Genomic DNA, 27,853 nt, shown 5'->3' on the forward strand with positions numbered 1-27,853 from the left:
CAAATTCTTCCAGTTTTTCCAGGCCACCTTTGAATTACTGAAAACTGATACATCAATATACTTCTTGCGAAACTCTTCAATGACGTGAGAATATGGCACTTAAGCAAAGTAACACTTTAACAAAATAAATGACACCCGCTGTTTCTGGCAAAACAGTGTGTTGCAGTCCGGAAAGACAAACGCTTCTCGAATAATGAATCCACTGTTTCTGGTAAAACATCCTAATACCTGCTGTTTCGGGTAAAACTACCTGATGTTCTACCAGATTCCAGATTCTAGTAAAAGCATTTCACCGTCTTGTAAATCAAATACTTTTCAAATAATGAATCTGATGTTTCTGGTAAAACAGCCAAATAATCGCTTTTAGTGGTAAAACATATTGATATCTGTTGTTTCTAGTAAAACAGCATGTCGTCTCTAGCAACAAACATTTCTTAAATAATTTAATCGGGTTATCGCCGAAAGCGATAGAAATAGATTTGAAATAATATAAATAACCATCTACCAAAAGGAAAAAAAGTTTTTGCAAAATTAAAGGGTGTTAGACTTCATAGCGAGTCACTTTAAACTCACCCTGTAACTGCGATTCAAATAACAGTAATTTTAAAAAGTAGAATGAACCATGCAGTGCGCAATAAAAAAAAACGTACTACCCTGAATAACTTATGATTTAATGATCTTAACGGTTCACGAGGGTGACTTCAAATATGCTAGTTATAATTAGTGCAGGTGATATTTTCACTCTTTTTTTTCTCTATTACATAAAGTAAAAAGTTTTGAGATTTGTATACGTAAATGTATACATCTTACAATATTTATCTATATATACATCATAAAAATGTATATCAAATTGAATCTCTAACATTATATTTCAATGCATTTAATTTATGTATTTATTTATTTCTCGTTTATAAACCTTTTTCGGTTTTATATATTTATATATATTAATTTATTTACTAAACATGTAGTTTTACTGAACGTTATATATTTCCTGTACCTGTGAATGTTATGCATTATTCTTAAATGTAAAAACATGTTTAACTGCTTATCTAACCAAAAAATACTTATTTTGACACTACTTACACTAGTCATTTCTTACTTTTAAATGGTGCCTGTGATATTCTACTACGAATTTAATTGAATTAATCAAATTCCTTTTTAATCACTTTTTATGATATATATGCATATTTAATTCGAGAAAAGATGACGAGCTTCGAACAATTTTAGAGACAAAGATTGCAATATTTTCATATCGCATTCAAATATCTTTAATATTGCAATTCAAATCGAACATGGAACTGAAATTAAATTCATTAGAAGTAGGTTTATTATTGAAGTTTACACTTGTTACACTAATTGCTTGAGTTCATTAATGTGTTTTAACGTTATAAAATTTAAGGCATTTCCTTACAAAACAATAAAATAATGAATCCCTTTCAGTAATAAATTTAATTTTAAAACGGGGATAGATTCTTACCAAAAAGGTTACTAAAGTACTACTTTAGATAGATTCTTACATTACTAAAATAAAAATGATACCAAATAAAACTGTAAGATAACAACTTAAGCAGATAACAGAGTAAGCAGATAAGGCAGTAAGCAACTAACTAAAGCAGTAACTAAAGCAGATAAAGCAGTAAGCAGATAACAACTAAAAGTAAAAGTAAGTGTAAAGTAACTTTAACTCATAAAAAATTTCGTTGCAATATTTTAATTAATCTTTTATTAAAAAATGTTTTTAATAAAAAAAAAACTGTTTTTAATGTTTGATTTGTATTTGAAACGTCATGTACAAGGTGTTCCGTAATCACTGCCCCTTATAAATATTTTTAGACTCTTTGCAAAAATCTGAAGTTAGAAAGCTTTACACATTAGGAAACGTAAGTAACAATAAAACGTTAACGAGAAAGTCGGAATTTCAAAAAAATCAAAACTTATTTGATTACCTGAGGAAATTGGATATGAGAAAATATTAATTACATAGTTCCTCATGTATCAAACAGCCTTCCAACTGTTCTTAACCATTTTAAACCCACCTTTCGACATAGATATTCGATACATTTATAACGATTTTAGTTTTTTGCTTGCTTTATTGGACCCTTAATGTGTAGGTCTTTATTTTGACTTCCACAAAGATTCTAAAAATATATTTCAAGAACTGTGGTTATAGAAATGCCAGGTATTTGCACACAAATATTACTAAGAAAATATTTTCCGACTTTGATTGTTTAAATTTAAGTACTAAGATATAAACTTAATTTTAAAAAAAAACATGCATCGTAAAATAGAGACCTTAGATCTTAGAGTAATTTTTGAGAAAAACTTTTTTTTAACAAAAACAAAATGAATTTCCTGTGTTAATACCATTTGATAACACACACTTTGGCTTATATTTTTTTAATTTATAAAGCATTTAATTCGCTTTTTTAAAAAATATTTTTGATATAAATAAATACCGGCTCAAACCTCTTTTTTTCAAAAAGGCTTGACCACAGTAAAAAGGTATAAACCATTTTTGAAAAAAATAGAATGCTTTTCAACAAAGTAACAATAAAAGTAACGATAATTCTTGATTAAAAACTTAATTTGCTGCAAAAACATATAAATAGGAAATAACAGTCGAAATGTTTCATGCGCTCAAAAACAGATGCCCATTTTCAAGACTTGTCAAACGTGAATGAGAAAGAAACAAAAGTGTTTTGAAATATAAAATGTAAGGTTGCCCACGAAAAGGAAAAAATAAAAAAGAGAAACAAAACTAGAAAAATCACAGTAGCCGAGAGAGAAAAAAGATGACAAGCAGAACAAGAAAAACCTCAGTACCGGGAGAAGCAAATCAGGGTAAAATACATTGCCACGAGCTATGAAGAGATATTGAGAAACCTTTAACGAGGGAATGCTTTATTCATATGAATGCTGATTCCCTTGTTAATGACTTTACTTTTTCGCTGCCTTTTCATAGCTGCCACTGTGGTTTTTCTTGTTCTGTCTTTCATCTTTTTTTCTCACTTGGCTACTGGGGTTTTTCTAGTCTTGCTTCTCACCTTTATTTTTCCATTTTTGTTGGCAACTTTACGTTTTATATTTTAAATCACTTTTGCTTCTTCTCATTCACATCTGGCAAGTCTTGAAAATGGGCACCTGTTTTTGAGCGCTTGAAACATGTCGATTGCTATTTCCTATTCGTATTTTTTTGAAGTGAATGAAGTTTTTAATCAAGTAACATCTCACAGCTTCAGTTTTTTGCGATTATTTACTTAGCAGTAACGTTAGCTATAATCATAAAACGTTTAACAAGCAAATCGTCCCTTTCAGCTTACTGCAGGTAATCGAATGTCTGTTCGAAAATACATATGCTAGATATTCGTAGTTACTACCCTCATAAAAGAAAAAAAACGTGTTCAATTAGAGTCTCAAATTAGTATTTAGATATGAGGAAATATTATTTTCGGAATATAATGAATCACAATTGAGGTAAGCGAGATCAAAATCTTTAAAACCTGCTTAATTGTCCGAGGAAACAGTATCATCTCTTCTCGAAATATTGAGAATTATGTATTTATGCTTAGGTGACTGTGATAACTATTTAAAAAATCTCATTTATGTGATTAATTTTTAATGTATCATACTGTTATTTTAATTATTTAATATATTTTCTTTAATAACAGCAGTTATTAATGCTACTCAGTGTTTTAATATGATTTATAAGCTATGTACTTGTTAAACTTAATGTAACAATGGTTTTATTCATAAAATGTATGTTTCATAAAATATATAATTGAAGAATAAAAATTTTAATTCATTATATCGTATTTTTATTTATCGTATTGTTATACATTTAATCGCATTGTTGCTATATAAAATTACATTCTTTAAAATGATACAAAAAAATTTTACACCTAACAACTTGAAAAAATTTCGACTGTTATTAGATGAAAATAATCATTGAGAGTTATTTTCCGTAAGAAATTATCTTTGGATCTTTGGATTCGCATTTTATAATTTTGTGCATAAACTTTCTGATTTGCTCAAAATGTTCCAAGTTCTGTCTTGCGCATTGTCACGGCTACAGACTAAATAGGGGCTAAGGTCTTCTCATTTTCCAGGACACACCTATCCAAAGCCATGGTCATAGCCTTGCCAGCCAAATAATTTTTTTTTACATTCTAATGCAGCACCATCTATAGGATTATAATTTAAAAAAATAATGATGAGAAATATGTAACAGAGTATTCATTCACTGCTAATGAGTCAGTCAAAAAACTATAAACTATATTTTTTTTAAAAATTTTACCTATTTCTACTCGATCAAACCAATCAGCATTATTTAATAATTCCCGTCACTGATACAAGCATTTTTCCAGAGCCAAATTTACTAATTCAAGTTGCGAAATTTGAAATTTACGCTGCTAATGATAGAAAAATTAATACCAATGGTTAAAAACTCTTCTTTATCGCTGTCACCGATACACAGTATTCCGTGGTAACAATGAAGGAGACAGTTTTTGATAAAACAAATAATATGCTTCAGCATTCAAGCCTATTTTATGATTGATGTCATGTGTTCAATAAATGATGTGTTTCTCATATTATTATATTGTGGTATCAATGACAAAACTCCAATAATTCCTATAATGTTCAAATCTACAAATTATAGATTTCTACAATATTTAAAGTGATAGTGTAATAACAATCACGGAAAGTAAAGTTTTTCTCGTTTTGCCTCATTTCTCATTTTGATAATTTGATTTTCAATCATAAAAATCAAATTACCATGCCTTATATATTTGTATAAATTGTTTATGGGTCATGACTGTTAAAATTAGTTTATATCGAATTTATTGAATCAAAAATCAAATGTTTAAGCAGTTACAACTTTTAATATTCAAGAAAAATCACCGCTAAAACAGGAAATATTAGTATTTAATTATTTATTAAGCTTTAACATTAATTAAAATAAAAATTCTTAAATCTATTTATCTGAGACAGTACTTTTAAACTTAAGCTAGTTCCATTTTTATTTTACTTTCTTTTCTATTGGTAACTATAAAATAATTAATTTTAAGATCTGTTCTTACTATCTCCATTACTTCCCATACTAGCCTCTAGTCATGATCCTAGATGGGACAAAAATATTTCTTCTTAAAGAGAAACTAGTTTATATAAACTGCTGTTTGTAGAAAATGCAACACCATGAAGGAATCATCAGAATCAAATGAAATTCGCAGCAAATGTCAATTATAGGATATTATGCAAATTAATAAAGTTTCAGAGCCATCGCGCGTGCGTGGCGCGCGCAGCGCCCTCTGAATTGATGCTGAAAGCGTATAAATAAAGTGCTGTAGCGGGACGTTGAAAATAGTCTATGATTATTTGTTAGTGGCAAACGTTTAGTGAGACCTGAGTATGCCTCCACGACGGAAGAATAAGAAATTCAAGCAACTTACGGAGTTTGAACGAGGGAGGATAATCAGCCTTCGAGAAGGAGGATTTTCCTATCGCGCAATAGCAGCTCGTATGCAGCGGAACAGTTCCACAGTGATGCGAGTTTGGAAGCAGTGGACCGACGAGCACCGAACAACTCGAAAAACAGGCACTGGACGACAGAAGGTGACGTCAGAGCGCGATGATCGACACCTGCTCCGCATGGCGGTGAATGATCGCACAGCTTCCTCCAGGCAGCTGGCAGCACATTGGTCTACTGCTACAGGTGTACAATTGTCGGCTTCGTCAATTCGTCGTCGTCTGCTGCGCCGTGGATTGCGTGCAAGGGTGCCATTATACAGGATTCCCCTCACGGTGGATCATCGACGTCTGCGTCGGCAGTGGGCTCTTGAGCACAGAGACTGGCGAGCTGATTGGCACCAAGTTGTCTTTTCAGAAGAATCACGCTTCAATTTGTGGACCCATGATGGCCGTGTTCGTGTTAGACGTTATGCCGGTCAACGCTGCCTTCCTGAGTGTATTATTGAACGACATAGTGGTCGAACACCCGGAGTTATGGTCTGGGGTGCGATTTCGTATCATGGACGATCCAATTTGATACGAATTGAGGGTAATCTCAATAGCAACAGATACGTCCGTGAAGTGCTACAGCCCGAAGTCGTTCCTTTCCTTCAAGGCATCCCTGGAGCTATCTTTCAGCAGGATAATGCACGCCCACATGTTGCGCGGACTGTTAGAGACTTCTGTTCAGCACAACGCATGCAACTTCTTCCTTGGCCTGCTTATTCGCCGGATATGTCGCCTATTGAGCACGTGTGGGATATGGTTGGTCGGCGTCTCACTCGTGATCCGCGTCCTGCAGTTTCCAAAGACGAACTTTGGTTGCGCATACAAGCGATATGGAATTCTCTTTCTCAAGCAGATATTCAACATCTGTTTGACTCCATGCCACGTCGTATAGCAGCACTTATTGCAGCGCGTGGTGGCTGCACCAAATACTGATTTCGGGCGCTTAATTTGTTTCTTTTGTTTTGAAAATTTCATCATTTATTTGTATCAGTACAAGTCGTTTCTGCATTAAATTTCATTTGATTCTGATGATTCTTTCATGGTGTTGCATTTTCTACAAACAGCAGTTTATATATATATATTACGGTCAAAGCCCGAATTCGGCCACTTCGCGAATTGGCTGGCCAAATCGTGAAACAGCTAAGAACGGTGTAAATTGGCTGACCAATGTCCGATCTTTTCTTGATTTCGGGAATTGGCCGGCCAGATAGCGAAGTGGCAAGGGAGGATCAGCCAAAGTTGGAAGAAAAAATCATTGGCACGTATTATTGGCTCTGTATAACCATAACTTCATTCTTTAAAAATTACTAGCTGCGGTACCCGCAGCTAACTGCGGTGGGTTGTGGCCATTTGAGACAAAGTAAAAAATTAAATTTTTTAAATTTTAATTTAGAAACTTGTCTATTTTTTATATTATATATATATAGATTTATATATATAGATTAATATAGATTATATAGATTTTACTATATATAGATTTATATTTTTAAATTAAAAACAAAAACAAAGGGGGTAATATTAGCAAATTAACTTTTTAATAAAACAAATATTAAAAAATTGAGGTCCCACCGTAAAACCCAGTATGTGAAAAAACATACCACTACAATTTATTAGAAATTGCGCATTCCCGCCTGAATTGCAGATGCGCCGCCTACATCGCGTGATGAACACATCGCGTTTTGGCCGGAACATCGTGGCCACTTCGCGAAGCAGCCGGACTTCGGCCGTAACACACACACACACACACACACACACATATATATATATATATATATATATATATATATATATATATATATATATATATATATATATATATATATATATATATATATATATATATATATATATATAACAAAAAAAATCGACGCCCCAAGAAGGAGTTGCCCGATTGAGACGAAAATTGGTGGATAGGAAGATAATGTACAGAATAGTAAATGATTAAAATTTCAGAACAATTGAATAATTTATTGCAGAGTTACAGTAACAAGTTCAATAAGGTGTTGACCCGCCTCTAGCCAGAATACAAGATGCCACACGGGGTGGCATACACCGATAAAGCTCCCGGATGATTTCTTGCAGTATTTCCAGCTGAATTCGATCTAATTGTCGAACGAGGTCATCAACATTCCGTGCCAGATGCAATCGCCTTCCCATCATATTCCAGACATGCTCGATGGGAGAGAGATCTGGTGATCTGGCAGGTCAAGGAAGAGTTTGACAAGCTTGCAGACAGTTCATAGCAACACGTGCCGTATGTGGCCTGGCATTGTCCTGCTGAAAAACCAGTCCGGGGCGCGGCAAAAGGAACAGTAGAAAAACAGGTCTTAGGATGTCGTCGACGTACCGCTGTACAGTAAGTGTACCTCTAATGACAACCAAAGGGGTCCGGCTGTCAAAGGGAATGGCACCCCAGACCATAATGCCTTGTTGAGGGCCGGTGTGGCGTGCAATAGTGAAGGCAAGATCCCCCCTCTGCCCTGTGCGTCTCCAAACACGTCTTCGACGATCGTCAGGACACAGTTGGAAGCGGGATTCGTCGCTAAAGACTATAGGTCCCCAGACGACATCCTTCCAGCTATATCTGTTCAAAACATTCATGCATACGAAATTTCAAAGCAATCAGATGATTGCTTCTTGGTGCGTCGATTTTTTTGTTATAGAGTATATATATATATATATATATATATATATGGTTTTTATTAAAAAAGTATATGACAGGAAAAAAAAACCTTCTAAAACCCAATTTCCAGTTATATATACAAAAAATTTTTTAATTTTACATACCCTATACTAATTTATGCTACAAATAGCGAGATAAAATTCAATGAGAATATGCCATCTGAATTCATTTTCATTCGTAACATTTTAACTAATGCACGTAACTATGACCTAGTTACATGCTAAGAGAGGTAAAACCGCCTGTTAAAACATAAAGCTTCCTGGTTAGTTAAAGAGAAAAAGAGCTCAAATAACAAACCAACAGAATCCATTCTGGCGCCCTCTGAAGTAGGAAGCTTGTTTCTTGTTATCACTATACTTTGGGGTAAACATAAATTTGTTTACATTCATTTCTTACATAAATAATATGACATAAAGTATTATTGAAAACATTTTAATATTTAATGTTATTTGTTATTGACATAGATGTTAATTTATTAAATTAAGTGTTACAAACTTATTTCATACAGTTGAGAATTGCGATACAAGTATTAGCATAAATGCGAATTTCTCCTGTTCATAAAATGTTTTTTCTCCTTTTTCTTCCGTATTAAAATAAATAAAACGGTAGCTAATAGCACTCATTTCCCTTTGATTTTAGATTAAATAAATTTGATTTACATTGATTTTGGCCACAGTTATATATAAACAGCTTAAAGAAATTGACAAGACTTAAAAGTGCAGTGATATTTTTAAGTGTTTTCAAAGTTAAACAAATTAGGCTTACTATTATTCGGGATCGCATCGCTGGAATACGTCATCTGGGATAAGACCGGTTCCATGTCTTGACGCCTCCCTTTCCCTCTCCCCATGTTCTTAGTTGTATAGGAATGAAATACGTTATATTTCCCCCTCTCTTAACATTTTTCTTATTTAATAGTTACAATTATTTTTTTAAAATTTTCACGACTCTTCCTTTTCAAATTATAGTTCCCTAACGTAAAAGTTCTTAATCTATTTGAAAATCAAGAGAGAAACCGGATTATATATGTATTTATATTAATTATAAATTAATTATTATAATTAATTATATTTATATGTTATAATATAAATACAATTAATTATAAATATATCACAAATAAAGCTAATAACCAGATTTTAAATAAAACTAATAAAAGGAATTGTTAAGCTGTAAATTATTTACTTCTCATTTAACGTGTATATTTTTTTCAAGATGATGAGGTAGCAGTTTTCACCAAGGAAATATAAAGCTGAATATTAAATTAACGAAAAAAATTTTAATCTTAGAATTGACTGCGTCCTTTCATTTATAAAATATGAGAAGGTAAAGCCCCCTGTGCCCCTCTTGGCTCGGTAGTCCTTGTCTTGGTGCCATTTAAGCTTACTTAAATTTGAGAATATAAATTTCTTTTGAAACTGGCCATTATACATATATACTGGCGTAATATATGTTACTCCTGTAATATATATTACGGAAGTAACGTATCGTGTTATTTCCGTAGCATCCAGAATAAATTTTTTTATTCAAAAACAAAAAAAGAAAGAAAGAAAAAACTGCAAGCCTTTGAAAGTTACTGAGAATCTGAATAAGTGTAAATGGTTCCACAAGTTACTTTAACAAAAATTAATAGAATTGTTTGATATTTTTTAGCACAGTTATATTCATTTCATGTGTTCAAACATGGCATTTGTAAATTTTGGAATTGCCCTTTTACCTTTATGCAATATATTTTCATAAATCATGAAACTAAATACTTTACTTATTTTTTTATGCATATCACTTATTATTATAAGTGTAAATGGTTCCCCGAGTTACTTTAACAAAAATTAATAGAATTGTTTGATATTTTTCAGCACAGTTATATTCCTTTCATGTGTTCAAACATGGCATTTGTAAATTTTGGAATTGCCCTTTTACCTTTATGCAATATATTTTCATAAATCATGAAACTAAATACTTTACTTATTTTTTTTATGCATATCACTTATTATTATAAGTGTAAATGGTTCCCCGAGTTACTTTAACAAAAATTAATAGAATTGTTTGATATTTTTTAGCACAGTTATATTCATTTCATGTGTTCAAACATGGCATTTGTAAATTTTGGAATTGCCCTTTTACCTTTATGCAATATATTTTCATAAATCATGAAACTAAATACTTTACTTATTTTTTTATGCATATTCACTTAATATTATGCTACTTTCTGTTTCTTTTTTCGCACTTAAAATTTTTAACGTGAATGGAAGACAAATGCTGATAAACCTTACGTATTTAAGCATTAATGAAAAATAAACGCCAAAACATTTTAAATAAAATGGGATTTTTATTAAATGGCAATAGTATGTACTTTTTAAAAATGAAATACTGAAATATATTTATTAATAAAAAACATATTTCTTTTAAGAGGGAAAAACAGATTTAAAGGTACAAAACAAGAGTTAAAAGGTAACCTCAGAATCTATTAATCATATACATCTTTTACAATACCTTAATCTTATCTTTCAACATCTAACTAAAAATAAGACACATTTCAAATATATTTATTTTTCTCTTTTCAATAGCAACATTATATCAATTAACATATGCATGAGTTACCAGGATTACTGGCAGTATAAGATAAAGAAGAAATCTCGAAATATCATTCTTTATCTAATCGTAAAAGAAATAGCTTGTACAATACATTCGTTGCCATTTTTAAAGAAAAAAAATAACTTGTTCCTTTTAGATAATATAAAGTTAAGATAATAAATTGAATAGATTATGAATGGTAAAACTAGTTTGAGTCAGCAACTGATAATTCATAGAATCAGTTAGCAAATCAATTCACTTACAGCAAATACAGAGTGAGAAGTGAATCTTTTCCTGTATATTTTAGGTAGTTTATTAGGAAGAAAGTATGGAAATCTCTAAAAGTGAAGATAAAATTATTGGTAAGAGAAAAAGATCTCTCGATTTAGAAAAGGACGAATTAGAATTGAAAAAACCTAAAGACGATATAGACAATTCAGTGAAAGAAAAAGCTAGTTCAAAAACAGAGGCAAAAGATAAAGAAAATTCAGAACCAGGTAAAGAAGATAGTTCAAAATTAGAACATGGCAAAGAAGGAAGTTCAGAAGCAGCAAGAGAAAATAGTACAGAACAAAGTAAAGCAGGTGAATTTTTTATTGAAAAGTTATTAAGTGATGCTTTGAATATTGTTCGGAAAGAAATTGAGGTGGAAAATACAGCTGTAGAAAAAGCCTACAATGAAATAAAAACAGCTTTCAAGTCAAGTCAGTTTACAAAATTGAATTTTAATAACTCTGATTATTTACTCACCTATTTTTCTATCTATGCTGCATTTAATACAAAATTAACATATAATAGATTTCTTGATGCCTTTAAAAATTGTAAACAGCTTCAAGAAACAGTTAAAAAACAAAATTTAAATATTATTAGCTTAGGTGGAGGACCAGGTACAGACATAATAGGATTTTGCAGCGCCTTACAAGAGTTTCTTACTCAAGAAGTTAAAAATTATTGTAGCACAATCAATATTTCTGTAGCTGATATATTTAAACGTTGGGCTTCGTTTTATAATGTTATTGAGTTTCTTATTAGAGAAGGCTGTTATGGGAACGTCTCGTCTCTTTTTAAAAGCAAAATTGTTAGCTCATCATTTATGACAGTTGATTTAGTAAGCGAAGAACAGCCATGTAAATATACTTATGACTTAGGAACAGCTGATATAGTGCTTCTAGTGCGAGTGCTGGATATACTTAACTTTCAAGAAACAAAACCAGAAAACTTAATTAAGGTAAGTAATATTCTTTTGAACTTACTCCTTTGGTTGAATTTAATTAAATGCAATTTTAAAAGTCAGTTTTATTACTTACATACTTTATTAAAAAAAAAACTTCAAGTTGCTGATTTTTAATTCACCACCAAAGTGCTTAATGTTTGCTGTTGTATTATAAAAATGTTTTTTACATGATCAGATTTAGTTATTTTAGAATGTTAACTTAATATTACTAACCTTTACTAATCGAATAGCTTTTTTTTAAACCTGTTTTCATTCTTTTGCTTTTTTTTTTGAAATATAGGAAATTGTATTAAAAAGGTTAAATTTAATTTTATAAATTAATTTTAAATGTAATATTTTTAAAAAACAACTATAGCCATAAACTTCTGAAGAAAAATTAAAGTATGTATATATTTATTCCAAATAAATAAAATATGTTAATATTAAAGCAGAATATTTTCATATATATGAAAAAAATTGAAACATATAAGATATTTGTACAGTATTGGTACACTGGATAATTAAAAAACACAAAAAGTTGAAAAGTATGCATTTAAAAAAAATTTCAAAAACGGGTCTCGAACTCTAACATATTAATGATATTTCAAACTGCTTGAATAGTTTGCTAAACAACTAAATTGCAGCTATATTTATATGATTAATATAGTTCCTTAAAAATATTCATTTCAAATTTATATTGCGACATTACACAGGATATATATATATGAAACTATAATATAATAGTTGCTACAATTTTTATTTCATAGTGAATTGCAATTTGTTAAGCATATCCAAATCTCAAATCTCTTCAAGCAAGATTAGCATTTTACTTCATAAGTATTTTATTTCAGCGAAAGGAATGAGACAGCGAAATAGATTGCAATTTAGGCTTATTAAAAATGGAGTTGTATCAACAAAATTTGGTCACTTTGTGCGAAATGGTCGTTAAAGTTTTAACAATAAATAACGCTAACAAAACCATACTCCATACATAACTCAATATTGTATAATGATATTATGATTTATGATACAGTAAAAGATGTACTTTTTAATGCAAAACCTGAGTTTCTAATAAATTTTGGCTAATTAAAAATGGAGCTCCTTTTTATTGTTGCGCAATATTTTGAGCGTTGTTGAGCCCTTTACTGGTAGTGTAATTTCCCGTTTTGGTGATGAGAACTGGCCGGCAAGGTCATGCAATTATTATTATTTATTTTATTTTAGTTTATCCCAACAAGCCCTTATCAACCTATTTCACGGAGGTAATCTACTTGCTGTATCAACAAAAGTTGGTCACGTTTATGCAAAATGATCATTAAAGTTTTAACAATAAATAATGCTAACAAAACACTACTCCATACATAACTCAATATTGTACAATTTATGATACAGTAAAAAGACATACTTTTTAATGCAAAACCTGTGTTTTCTATCAAAATTATTTCTTGTGTAAATTTTTGGACACGTTAAGGCTTATGTCATTAAAACACATTAATTCTTATTTATTTGTATCAAACTTAAAAGTGGTTTATAAATTATCTGTAGTGGCAAAGCACAAAATTTGAACGAAGTCGGTCGAATAGTTCTTGTAAAATCAAATTTTAACTATACGACTTTTTTAAAATTTGATAGCTCTGAAGATATTTGACGGATTGAACTCAAATTCTGTATTTAGTCGAAAATTACGTTCTTAAATGATGTAATAACTTGAACACCTTGCAAATTAAAGTGTTTTCGATTAGCATTAAATAAAATAATAAAAAATAATATGTAATTCTTAATCTTTTTTTTTCAATTTTTAAATAAACAAATTTTATGATGGCATGCGAAAAAAACCCAAGTTTCGCATCGCTAAAAAGTTTTTGAGATGTGGGGAAACACACAAAAGTAAAATTTAACATTAAGGGGCTCAAAATTTCGACCGCTCTCCGGACCAAATTATTGAGACCAAACCAAATATGAGGGTCAGAAATCATGTTAAGGTCATGAGGGTCATATTTTGAGGGTCAGAAATCCAAATCAATCGAAAAATTTCTTTATTTAGAGACAATACGATTTTGCATCAGATTCGGGAATTTAAATGAAAGTCTGCACTAATTAATTAGCATATTAATGGTTAATCCCTCGAACTATTAGATTGAGTCCTAGCACTTGAAAATCTGTTCATTCAAAAATCCAAAAAATATTGAAGGTTCTTATTTTTGCGTACTGTACATTTGTGACCAAAAAAAAAATTACATTGACCAGGAAAAAAAAATTTGTTTTGTCCAAGCTCCCTCCCCAAGCTTCTAATTTCCCCACAAAATGATCTCCTAAATCCAAACATGACCCTCTATATTTCCAAATCACCCACCGTTTTCTGGAAACCGCCCCTTTCCCATGTTTATCATTTTTCGATAATTTCAGGGCTATAAAATATATTAAGAGGTAGGACAAATTATTATTTTTGACCTTTAATTTCTTATGAGGGATGAAGAGGTGAGCAGTTCTAGAACGTTAGTAAAGAGAGAGAATTCGGGGGTATTTTCTCTCTAAAATCCCTTTTTTTCCCTTTTCCCTATTCCCTTTTCCCTAAAATTCGTTTTGCCTCTTCTACTTTTTGCTCAAATTGTTTTTTTTTTTTTTTCTTTCAGAAAATTATTTCAGGAATGAGGAGTGGGGCCTTGCTTTTAGTTATTGATTCAGTGATTAAAAATTATAATGACTCTGAAGTGACTCAAGTATACTCATCGAACTTAGAAGAATTTACAAGGCAAGTTAACATGGAAATTTCTTTTCCTTTATATCCCTGGAAATCTTCAAGTGCTCAAAGTTTCATTCTGCAGAAGAAGTAACACGACATCTTCAAATTGCAAAAGGACCTAATAGAAATACACTGTTAGAAATATTGGAGCACGTAGAATCACATTGATCAGCATACAATTTGTTGCAACTAGTAAAATTAACTAGTTGTAAAAAGTTTAAACAACAATTGGCCAGTTTTACTGGTTTATTAGTTACATTTGGAGAACTCTAATAATACAGTTTTTTTTCCTTAAATTTTGGTTAATAAAACCTAATTTGGTTATAACTTTGAAGACGTTATTTTTTCCACATTTTTTACTGTAAAAATAAATAGTTAAGATTAGGATATGATGAAAAGGAAAATGTAGAAATGGTCTTGATATATTTTAATAAGCTTGTATTTGTATAATATTTAAATAAACGTATATATGTTACAAGGACTGTAAAGTTACTGTTTGATTCCACACTTGAGAAGCATTGTAGTTGAATTTTTTATAAAGACTTTTTTATTGAATAATTTTGTAGAATATCCATCGCTTACATTCACGTAGCTTATAATAATCATGCATTCCAAATAATACTGTTATGTTTTCTCAAAAAAGTCAAGTTCCGAATACTGTCAGAGCATTTTTTAAAAGAAAGAAATCTGATGTTAAATCTTGTGCAATTACAAGAAAAAATCATTGATATAATGCAAAGATTTCAATTACAAATGAATGTAATTTAAAAATGTTTGTCTTTAAATCTATTCTTGTTTCAATTTTGCAAAACTTGAAACATTCTAACAATACTTTTTGAAATGGTCCTACCAGCACATATTTCGCTATTTCAAATACAGAGAAGTTGACATTTAGAAGAAAAATTTCATAATGAAGGAAATATATTTAACAAATATTGCTTTGTTCCTTTAAATAAAAGAATACAATATTTTAATAATAGCATTGAACAATATACGATTCGAGTTTTATTTTTAAATTATTAAAAAATTATATTTATAGTTTAATTCATTTTTATTATATTTTTATTCAAATGATTTTCATTATCTATCGGAAAAAAATAATTTAATCATCTGTTTTTACATATCATATAATTTAATTTTTTTTTATTTATAGTAAGCGATAATGTTACAGATATCTGTGATCAAATTCGCCCATTAGTCTTTATTAGTCATATTCTTCACAAAAATCATTAATATTTTTGAAATTTATAAACTTCTGTAAAATAAAGTTTATAAACTTGCGTCAAATAATCAGATTAGACAAAATATATCACCTAGCTTTTAATCAATTAATGTTACATCATTGTTTTAAAAAAATCATTAAATAAGTCTGGAATTTATAAAACATCGAAAGCTATGTTTTTGGTTTGATAAATATGCCTCTTAACGTATTTTTTTATACATTTGATTATCTTTTTCGTAAAAGTATGAACGCATTCACCACAAAAATCAGTCATGTTTATAAAAGTTTATACGTTATATGAGATAAATTAAGTTAACAAGCATTTTCAAGATTGTTTCTGGCATTTTTATGCACTAACCCTTTGACGCAGAATTTTTATTAAATATATTTTAATTTTTTTTCATTGTTTTGTATTAATTTAGGTCAAAATAGGTGAAAAATATTTTATTTAGCATTTCAAAATTTATGGTTATGAAATACAGCATGAAACACTGGTGTCTTTTTTCTGTGCTAAAGATTGAATCTTCCAAACACGGCTAATTTCTAAACAATAACTTTAAAAATTTTATACTTATTTGATCTAAGATCTATTTAGATCAAAGAGAAACAGTTCTTCATGATTAAATTTTTTTTAATTTACAAAATCAATCGATGATAAATTTTTTAATGTGAAAAGAAAGGAAATTTTTCCCACCACTTGGTTTCGATTTTATATCTTAGTACAAAAATAATTCCGCTTTTCTAAAAGATTTTTACAGTAACTATTAGATTGCTTTTTCGAATTAAAAAGTACCAAAATATATTTTTGCTTGTAATTAAAATGTCAGAAAAAATGTATATAGAAATGACACCGGTGTCCCATCCGAGTCAAAGGGATGTAAAAAAAGTGTGTCAACCAGCTCTAATTTTAAGATTTTTTTTTTATATATATTTTTTATCCTTACCTCTTTTATAATTTTAAAAAGAAAAGTCAATATTTTTTTGAACCATTTTTCGAATAAAGGGGAGGAAGTTAAGGAAAATCACACGCCTGAAGCATCTGAACAAACATATTATATTTTTGATATTTAAAAATCAGACAGGTAAATTTTTTAATTTTCTTCCTTAAAGCTTTGATTGCTTTAAATAAATAAAAAAGGGAAAATAATCAGCCGTTTTAGCTGACTAAGAGCGTTATGTTTGTCTTTTTGCTCGTTTTACAGTAAAAGTGTTCATATGAATCTACTGCTTCAGTCCTTGCCTTAATCAATAATTCTGAGTGAATTTATAACATGCTTTTTATTTGCTTTAAATTACATTTCCTAGATATTGATCTTATCGTTTATAGAAATTGTCATAGTTTGTTTTCGTCATAGATAATAATATACTCTAGTATGCATTATGCTTTTGCATAATGCATACTAGAGTATATTAGAGTAAAAATTAAATACCTATTTCTTGATGAAACACTACAATAAAAAAATTCTAGAAAATGGATTAGTTTGTTGGAATTTTCACAAAAAGGAGAAATGTTTTGTACATAATACACATGCATGGAAATTATTTTTAAAAAAAAAATCATTATTTTGTTCTGAATCGTATTTGGTGACGTAAGAAATAAGTCCGATTCGAATATTTCGTAAATTTAAACTGTTTCAAGCAATTTCTAAATCGCTTTTGTGCGTTTTTAAAAAAAGTTCTAAATGATATGGTGTTTACCACAAATTTCATTTTGCATCATGAAACAAAATTTAATAACATATTGTAATACATTTAAATGATTATTTAGACAGTAAATTGCGATAATGTAAAAGAAGAAAACATGTGAAATAAAACATACTTCAAAAGGGGATCAATGATCCTCTATAATGAGGTGTCCTTTTTAATAAAGTTTTTTTAATAGTGCAAAACTCCTGACCATTCAGATAATTTTTCCAAAATTTAATTTAGAAAATTGCTTAAAACTATCTAAACTTTCAGGGTATTCAAGTCGGATTTTTTTCATAAGTGATCGTATACGACTCAGAAGAAAAATATGAAGAAAAAAATTTTAAAGGTTTTCGCGCATGCAAATTTTAAAAGGATATTTTTGTTGTTAATTAAAAAATCCTTCGCATTTTTTTAAAAATATTTCTACAATTGTTGTAAGAAAACGTTTGAAAAAAAAGTTTAAAAATGTCGATATCTTCATAAATATTTAAACTAGGTATATTTAATTTCGTGCATCCATTTCATATGATAGCCAAAGTAATTGATACAAGTTACAAGCAACTTGCTATAATTTTGGGAGTAGGATTTTTAAAAAAGACTCTTTTTTGCTCATAATTTATTGCCGGTTCCTCAAAACTCTAAAAACTTGAAACTTTCTAGATACTTACGAGGGTTGCTATTTATATTTCTGGCTTTGGCAACAGTAAGTGTTGCTAGGCGACCGCAGACGGTTTTAATCGAAAGTTTGATATTTTTAAACATAAATTCAGCAGACGATTTACCATTATAGCTTCATTTGTGTTGTTGACAGTAAATTGAAAAGTTCTTCTCTATCAAAAAATGGAATTGAATCGTGAACATTTTTGTGCCATTATTTTTCATAACTTTCGACGTGGATTGTCAAGACAAGAGTGCTTCGATGAACTTAATTCTTTATTCAGCGATAAAGCGCCATCCTACAGCACTGTAAAAAATTGGTATAACGAATTTAATCGTGGTCGATGTTCGATCCAGGACGAATCCCGTGCAGGTCGTCCAAAATCCGTTGTTGTGCCAGAAAAGATCGATGCTGTGCGTGAACTGATAAAGCAAGATCGTCATGTGACATACCGTGAGATAGAGGTGTCTTTGGACATTAGTATGACTAGCATCAATGAAATATTGCATGAACATTTGAGCGTAAAAAAAATTTGCTCGAGTTGGATCCCACATAATCTGACAAACGCTCAAAAAAAGGCTCGTGTCGATTGGTGCAAGGAAATGTTGGAAAAATACGTTCAATGTACATCAAAGGCTGTGTATAACATCAACACAGGTGACGAATCATGGATCTATGCATATGAGCCGGAAACAAAACAGCAATCAACTGTATGGGTCTTCCAAGACGAGGCAAAACCAACAAAATTTGTATGAGGAAGAAGCACATCGAAACAAATGATTGCCTGTTTCTTCGGCATTAACGGTCATGTGGCAACAGTGGCGTTAGAGCAACGCAGGACAGTCAATTCTGAATGGTACACGACCATTTGTTTGCCAGAAGTCATCGGAGAAATTCGAAAAAAGCAGAAGAACAGGCGAATCATTCTTCATCATGACAATGCGAGCTCTCACACATCGACTCAAACAAAGGCATTTCTGACGGAGCGAAAGATCGAACTGATAGGTCATCCGCCGTACAGCCCTGATTTGGCACCCAATGACTTCTTCTTATTCCCACACATCAAAAATAAATTACGTGGACAACGATTTTCGACCCCCGAAGAAGCGGTTGATGCATTCAAAACGCATGTTTTGGAGTTACCTCAATCAGACTGGAAAAAGTACTTTGAAAATTTGTTCAAACGCATGCAAAAGTGTATTGATCATCATGGAGAATATTTTGAAAAACAATAAGACCAATTTCGATCCTACATATTTGTTTTTTCATTATTAGGCCAGAAATATAAATAGCAACCCTCGTATAAGAAATCGCATGACTTAAAGGTCTTTAAAATTATAAAATATTTCTTCGAGTACTTCTAGAGAAATTTGAAAAAATCTCGAAAACCTAAAATGTCGCTTCCATTACTGTAAGGGAGCATAAATGTCAAATACATCTCTAATTAATAAATAGGAAATCTGGTTAGTTTTATCTCTAAGTGAATTATATTTAACTGTATATTTTGTTTAAATTAAGAATAATAATTCACTATATTGAATTATTAAAGAATAATAATTCACTATACTGACTCTTAGAAGTTTGAAGGTTGCTTTTAACAGGTAAAAAAAATTTTTTTGATGAAAAAAATAAATATTTTTATTTCTTTTTTACTTTCGAAGAATTTAATATTTATTACGTTTAATAACTTGTTATTATAGCATTAACAAAACTGTAGAAAATATTTCGCTGTTGTATTTAATTGTTCATTAGTTATTATATTTAATAGCGTGTTAATAGATCATGAAGGATCTTTTTATCATATTATGGATTATGCGAATTATATGGAAGTCTAACTATCCATCAGATTGGCAGGCACAGGAGTGAAGTTACTTGGTGCCAGTTTAGAATCTGTCTTAAAAAAAAAAATTTCCAGTAGAAGAGAAATGCAAATAAGTGCGATGCAACAATCAAAAAATTTAACTTATTTTTCCTGATTTTGAAAATATAACCATAAATTATCAAATCCTTCATTAATGCATAGTGCTGATCCATTAATCTTAAAAACTTTAAAAAAAAAATTAAATAAATTGCGTAAAAAAGGTAAAATTTGGCAGCTTTATATGACGTGGGTAGTAAAAAGTTGCGTAGCTCCATATTTATAAGGTTCTACTCTCAATTTTGCTAATACGTTGTTCCATGTGTTTGGTTTACCTAATATTCTGAGAGGAGAGATTTAGGTAAATAGCTGATCTATTTTCAGGCTCTGAAAACGTGCTCAAAGATTAATTGGTAGGAGAGGTACCTTTTCGGAGAAAAATTCCTAGCTGACAGTAGGATCGTACAAAAAATTTTTAAGAGTACCTAAAAAATGTCTCTTTCTTTTTTTCTTTTTTCATTTCGAATGTTTTCCCAATTTCATTAGCAAATGTAAAATATAAATTTTCGAATCAAAATACATTATAATATGCGCACTACTTTCGATTGCTTAATTACAAAAAAAACCAAGACTTCGTTTTATATTAGTTAAATATGGTTTTATTAAATAATGGTATAACATAACAATTGTATAAATAAAAAATGGTAAAAATGTTTTCTTTTTATTTTCAAAAATTAAAATAAAATATTTATAATAATAAATAGCCACACCTCCTGTAAATTAAGGCCATGAAATTATAAATTTAAACAAACTCAGTCATGCAGATATAGTTTTAATCGATTAATATTTTTCTTAAGTAATAAATGTAAAATTTCCTAAAAAATATCTATATCCAAATAATTTTTTCAAAACAAAAACATTTTCTAAATAAAAAAAAAATCTGCTTATAAATTTAATATATTAATAAATTTAGTAAAAACTAATTTAATTTCTTGATCCAACAAATTTTTTGTATAAGTAAAAGTAAACATTGACGTTTGTAGTTAAATTAGCTCTGAAATTATTTTTAAAAAAAGAAAACATTTTATTTTAAAGCATTAAAATTAATCAATTAATTAATTATAGAGCAATTTTTTTATTTAAAATTCTACAGTCAAGAAAATTTAGTTTTAGTCAGTTAATATTTTTCCTAAATAATAAATATACAATAAAAAATTTCCTAACTAAATATATATATCCAAATAATTTTTCCTAAATAATAAATATACAATAAAAAATTTCCTAACTAAATATATATATCCAAATAATTTTTCCTAAATAATAAAATACTTTCCTAACTAATATAAAACTATTTTTCTACTTGTAAATTTTATGTATTTGATTTGCAAAGTTTATTAAAAGATAATTAAATTTTTGATAAGTACAAATTAAAATTTCCGATTACGTTCGGCTCGAAATTTCTGTGAAAAAAATGTCATTTAAAACCGTCCAAATAAATTGATAAATAAATTGCAGAGCTACTTGTTTACTTATAATTATAAAATATAGAGCGAAAATAAAACCCAATTTGTTCACAAAATATTGGCGGGAAAATAATATGCCAAATCCAAATCACGTGCTTTATGGAAAGAGCAGTAAAAAGTCTCAGATACTAATATAATGTTAGAAAATGCTCTCAAATATGCAACGCCATTATAATATATAAACTTAAATAAAAATATGAAAAAATAAATAGCAATTTTACTAGTTAAAAAGTTAATAAATTCATTTTAAAGCGGCTCATGATAACATACGAATTACAATAAAATGTCTAGAGAGTAAAAGAACAAAAATCATGCTTGAAATGTAAAAGGTTCTTCCTTCTTAATTATTTATCCATCTCCAAAAGCACAGCAGTGTGTGACCATTTTTTTTTTTTTTTAAGTAGAATTTTATATTTTTAAACGGAACTCAGCAATCCACTTAATTCACCACCACGCCCTTAATCAGTATTTCATAGTTATGTATAATTCAATGTTTTTATTCTCGGTTGGGCATGTAAAAGTAAAAAATACTTTGCGTTATCAGAATTTTTACTTAGGCATGTCTGTCAAGTAATATAATTTTTAGCACCTAAAGTCATTATCACTTTTTTTTAAATACATTAAAAAAATTAAACTTCGAAAAATATTAACGATTTTAAGCTTCTTTTTTCAAAAATATTTCGTTATTCAAAGGAAAGTCAAGGCCAGATATTCTAACTTTACCATTCAAGATTCCTGCACTTTTATCAGGGTTTTCTAAATTGTTATCAATAAATTTAATTATGGTGCAATTACTTAGCAATATATATTTCTTAAGCTTTCAATAAAGTAGTACATTTTTTAATATACATTTTTGATTATTAGCACTTATAAGACAGATCACGTGCAAAAGATTTGTTCTTAATTACATAATTTTAAAGTCTAAGAAACGTATTTCATTCTTAATTACATTTTCTAGAGGAATGTTGGATAATTTCCTTTACCAATTTGGTAAAATGGGGAGAGTGCTACCTTACCTAATGTAAATATTTGAAATTCAAAATTCGTGGGGAAATTAAAACTGCATGTAATGTTATATAAGCTTGTGAATTTTCTGTTTATCACTAGCTCATGGCGCCATCTAACAAATAAATTTTTAAACTAGTGATAATTTGCATTTTTTTAAAAATATATTGGAAAGTTTAGCAATTAAAATATTGTTTGCTAAATCTGTTTTGACGGCGGAAGTTTTGTAATTTTCTGTGTGACATAAATTAGTGTAGAAATACTTAACGTCCTGATGTAAGAAAAACAAAATTAGAAAAAAAAATTTAAGAAGTTACTACAGAAAGTAGAACAGGGCGCCATCTATATTTTATAAAAATATCTTATTTGAAAAAATAAATCTTTCTGTAATCGTTATGTATTAAAAATAGAATAGAGTATTTTAAGAGTTGTACTAAATATATCGTTATTTAGATTCTTACATATATTCGTTATTTTCTAAAAAATAAACCGACACAATCATTTGTGTACAGCTCCAAATACAGGATAACCGAGACTTTTTTTTTTTAAAAAAAATGGTGATTAATTTTTTTAAAGACATTTGAAAAAGTTAGCTCGTATTTTAGTTTTTAATTTTAAAAAAAATCCTCATCTTTTAATTATTCTTGCTGCAATATAATCAAATTGATAACATTTTTGCTTTTAATAGGTATGAACAATTTAAAGTATAAACGTTTTCTTAAGTTTATCTTGCTCTAAATAATTAAAATTTTGCCCACAGAGTTAAAGAATCAATATTCAATATCCACCCCTCTTAAACGGAGTTCTAGCAGGTTACGTAAAAAACTTCATAAATTTTCGTCAATATTTTAACCAAGACTTAAAGCATCATAGTAAAAGAGACGTTTAAAACATCGCATAGTAGATAAATTTCAGACTTAAATCTATATTTTTGATTTAGTCATATTTAGTGATGGTGGGTTTTTCAGCTCAATTATTATTTCTTTTTAAAAATCACTTCTTTCTATTTCTGTAAAATACCACACTTTCCTGTATTTATAAGAAATTATTTTGAAAAATCCACTGTGCAAGGGAAATTTTATGTAGGCAATTCCCAATGCATGTACACTGGTTCCCCATTGATTGCTAAATGGAGATCACAGCAACTAATATAGAGAATAAGGACTTTTTACTTTTCTGGAGAGGAGAGAGGGGGGGGGGAGGATTTTGCTAAGAAGCAGGCTTATAAATCGCAACTCGCGGCGCTCGCAACTTCGGAATATCGGAAGTATTAATTTCTGCCATCTAAGCTATTGATAAACATTGCGCGTAGCGTAATCAGTGTTGACTATTAAAATATAATTTAATTTTAAATATGATTTTTTTTTATTTCAGAAAACCAAAATACGATTTTGCATATTGCTTAAAAATGTTCGTTATATTGCTTGTAAGATATTGCTCAGTGAACGTTTAAAATTCTGAGATCACTCAAATTACGCAACCAAAGAAGAATATTTGGTTATTCAAATATAGTTATTTGTCTTAAAGACATCTTTTTTCATTGTAACTAAAGTTTAAATGCTTATTTTAACTATAAATTACAAAATCTAAAGAATAGTACTGTGAGCATTTAACGTAACAAATACGAGACTAAAACCTTTTAAATTTTAATAGCATTCTATTGTCCTTTTATAATCATTCAGGAATGGCAAGTTTCTTCCGCAAAGGAAGACACCACCAAGAAAGAAAAAGATTTTTGTCAACCTTGGTAGGAAGAAATGGAAGCAACCCATTTTAATAAGGAATATTAAGTAATAAATTAAAGTTTTGAACGATTTGTAATTGCTATCTTACTAAAATATCAGTATTTACAAGTCATTAAATAAATTAATTTTCAAAAAGTGAAACGAAAAAAGAAAAAACTGGAACAAAAATAAATTTATATATATATATATATATACATAATTTGCTGGGGGAAATTCCAAATTCAGTCCCTGGTTTCTATTATCTGGAATAATTAAGAGAAGCAAAAGCGGATCAAAGTTCCCCTAGCTGCACCCCTAGTTGGACCAATATTCATTAATCTTTACTCAATAAGGCAATAAGGGACCAATATTTTTCCGATATTGGCCCTATATAGAATTGTTAGATTAACCTAATATTTTATATCCATTATTCTGCCAACATTGGCCCCATATAGAATTGTCCATTTCTCCGATATAGAATTGTAATGGATGCTTGACCACGTAAAGCTACTAATGTTCGTAAGTTACTAATGGGTTTACGACTACTAATGTTCAACTCCGTAGCCTTGTAAGTTTGAACCCAATCCAGAAGACAAGGTAACTCCTGGATCAAGTATTGGGAGAAATTTGCCTTCGTGGCTGACTTTTTGATGGAACTTACCCGCATTTGCGTTACATGAAGAGGAAAACCACTAGAACCTCCCACGGTTAGCCTGACGGCAACGAGACTCTAACCCATGATCCGTCTACCACTGAGAATATTTCACGTCAGCACTGTGGTCAGTGCAAGCCGGATGCGGAATTAATATCGACCAGCCTTCGCCGGGATTGAACCCCGGTTCACCTCATTGGGAGGCGAACGCTCTTTCCCCTGAGCCATCGCGGCTCTCAGCACGGACATTGGAGTAATCTTAATGATTTTAGGGTCTGAAATGTAGAAGTTTTAGATTAAAACGCTTTAGTTTCAAAGAATTATTGCCCAATAAAATTTACATTTGAAAAGGAAAATAATATCAGCTAAAATGTTTTAGTAAGTTTTTCTTATTCAGAATCCATAAAATTCCGATTTTCTTGGCGGAGATTCGTAGTAAGACTTATTATCGAGAGTAATTATTCCGCACATTGAAAAAAATTTTAAAATTACTTATAGCTTTAAAGAAATGCTACCCAATGACTATTTTGTTTTTCTCTGTCGAAATGCCTTTTGTCGCAATTTCTATAAAACTTATTTAGTAAATTAATATAATTTCTTATAGAATCATTAAATTTAAGAGTATTGATTAATACGTTTAGAATGTTGTTTAAATTACAGAACCAGTCATACAGGCAATTTCTACTGGTATAAAATGTTTTGACCTATCAAACAAACTGATTTTACCTATACGGCCACTAGATGGCGTAGATATAGAGTAACAATTAGTGAATAAACCTGTGATGCCAAAGTTCACTGTGACGTTCCAGACTAACATAGGGCAGCTTGTTTGAAAAAAAATTTCCCCTAAGCATTGCAAGTTTTCCCTCGAACTATGAGAGAATATTCTATGAAAGAAAGAGTAAACTATGAAAGAATATTCAGAATCACGACGCTTTAATCATGTAATTTTTTAAAAAAAATGATAAAAATATGTTTCTTTAAAAATAAAAATATCTATTTTATTTTTTTTATTTTTTGTAAGCAGATTTAACTAATGAAGGGCAAACGAAATTTTCGAATAGAATTTCGTATTTTACTTCAGCATTTAAACTACCTTAAAATTTTAAAAATAAATTTAAAGCGATAAGTGGTTTTTATAAAAGTAATTTCTGTTTTAAAAAATAATCTGATTGATTGGCCATTTGATCATTTTTAAAAAATTACTTTTGATTCAATAAGTTTAAGTCATTTGTTTTATTTCGTTTAACTTATTGATTCATTTCGCCCAACTCAATTTTAGGAGACCAAAGTTGTTGAAACCAGTGTCTGGCATAACTTCTTTGGGAGCAAGTTTAAAAACAAATTGAATTAATTACTGACCAAATATACTCTAATACTTTATAAGCTGGAAATAATTGTTATTACACTCTACAAAAATTGTTGAGATCATAGATATGCAAACATTAAATTTACATTTTTTATTATATAGGTATAATTCCACAAATTCTGTTATGGATCCGAGACATGGACATTAGCTAAAAGAAATTCCGATCTTTTAAGAATAGGAAAAATGGAAAATTCTGCAGAAGTTTTTCGGCACAATATGTGAGGATATACATTAGAGGATCAGAACAAATAAAGTAATTTACAGTAAATCTATAACGAGGGGCAAGATCTAGAGCAAGACCTCACCTAGAACTAGATGGATTAAAGAAAAGGTAGAAGAGGACGATATTAAAACTCAACAGTTCTTTTTACTAGATTATCACGGGTCCTATAAATTTATAACAGTGGTACTAAATTTTCCAGAACCACTTAGTTATTAAATTTTGGTTGAACATTGAAAAGGAGGATTTTTTGTTGTGTCCCTGTTCTTAAACACGCATTTTGAGCTGTGTACATTTTCTTAATCACGCAATTTAGAATGTGTCCATTTTCTTAATCACACAGTTTTGAATGTGTCCATTTTTTTAATCAAGCAGTTTTGGGTGAGTTCATTTTCTTAATCACACGTTTTGAGCTGTGTCCATTTTCTAAAACATACATTTCGAGTTGCTTCCATTTCCTTAAACTCGCATTTCGATTTGATAACATCAGCACATCTTTGCATGCATGGCATTAGGAAACTTGACATTACATACAGTTCAATATTTTTGAATTAATTCAGTTACACATACTTACAAACCAAATGTTCCTATAAATGTCCTTAAAAGTTTTTCAGTAAAATCAACTCACAAAGTAAGTCAGTTTTACTATTTTATTAATTCAATTCAATGTTAAAATATACCGTAATAGTATTGTTCATTTCCTAAAAATAATTTCTCGGTCAAAATACATTCGAAAACACTCCAGGACAAATTTGACTAATTTCAGTATTCAGTACTATACAACATAGACAAGAGATCAAGTTACAAAGATTTAACTGTTTTATAATATAGATAAAATTATGTTCTTGAGATAATCGAGGTCAATTTGGACCGGTGGTCAACTTAGGGTTGACAACTTTACAGATTTCACAGTATTGAAGAAGTGATGCCAAAATCCTCGCCTCTGAGTGTATTCCAGTTCTTTCTAACAAGGTTCACAGTGTGCATATTAAGTGTATTATAATGACCATCCTTAATATATATTTTTAGAAAATTCTTGTCAAATATAAACTATGAAAAGATACAGCTCATTGGTCGTAAATTAATATTTACTCGGAGATTTTTTGCAACGCAATAGAATTCCAACGAATCACTATTGAGAAAAGCGGGGCAGCAAAAAATCAAAACTTGTAAGATTGTTGGCAGAGACAGAGATAAAATGAAAATAAA

The 27,853-nt window shown here is 29.7% G+C and overlaps 2 protein-coding genes across 3 annotated transcripts in view; one reads left to right on the forward strand and one right to left on the reverse strand.

Annotated features, from left to right (window-relative positions):
• Positions 1–27,853, reverse strand: part of LOC107445928 (uncharacterized) — a 275,554-nt gene that overhangs the window by 121,033 nt on the left and 126,668 nt on the right. The window lies entirely within an intron of this gene.
• On the forward strand, positions 10,976–15,206 carry LOC107445924 (uncharacterized). Its single transcript, XM_016060430.5, has 2 exons — positions 10,976–11,996; positions 14,615–15,206. Exons 1-2 carry the CDS (start codon positions 11,097–11,099, stop codon positions 14,813–14,815), a joined length of 1,101 nt encoding a protein of 366 aa, XP_015915916.2. The 5' UTR covers positions 10,976–11,096; the 3' UTR covers positions 14,816–15,206.

The sequence above is a fragment of the Parasteatoda tepidariorum genome, chromosome 11 (assembly GCF_982258835.1).
Source record: "Parasteatoda tepidariorum strain Cologne lab strain chromosome 11, Ptep-v5.0, whole genome shotgun sequence".
NCBI classification, from domain to species: Eukaryota; Metazoa; Arthropoda; class Arachnida; order Araneae; family Theridiidae; genus Parasteatoda; species Parasteatoda tepidariorum.

Coding starts and splice junctions, on each gene's coding strand:
- LOC107445924 (XM_016060430.5), top strand. CDS start 11,097: ATGGAAATCTCTAAAAGTGAAGATAAAATTATTGGTAAGAGAAAAAGA. Junction 11,997..14,614: donor AACCAGAAAACTTAATTAAG/GTAAGTAATATT, acceptor TTTTTCTTTCAG/AAAATTATTTCAGGAATGAG.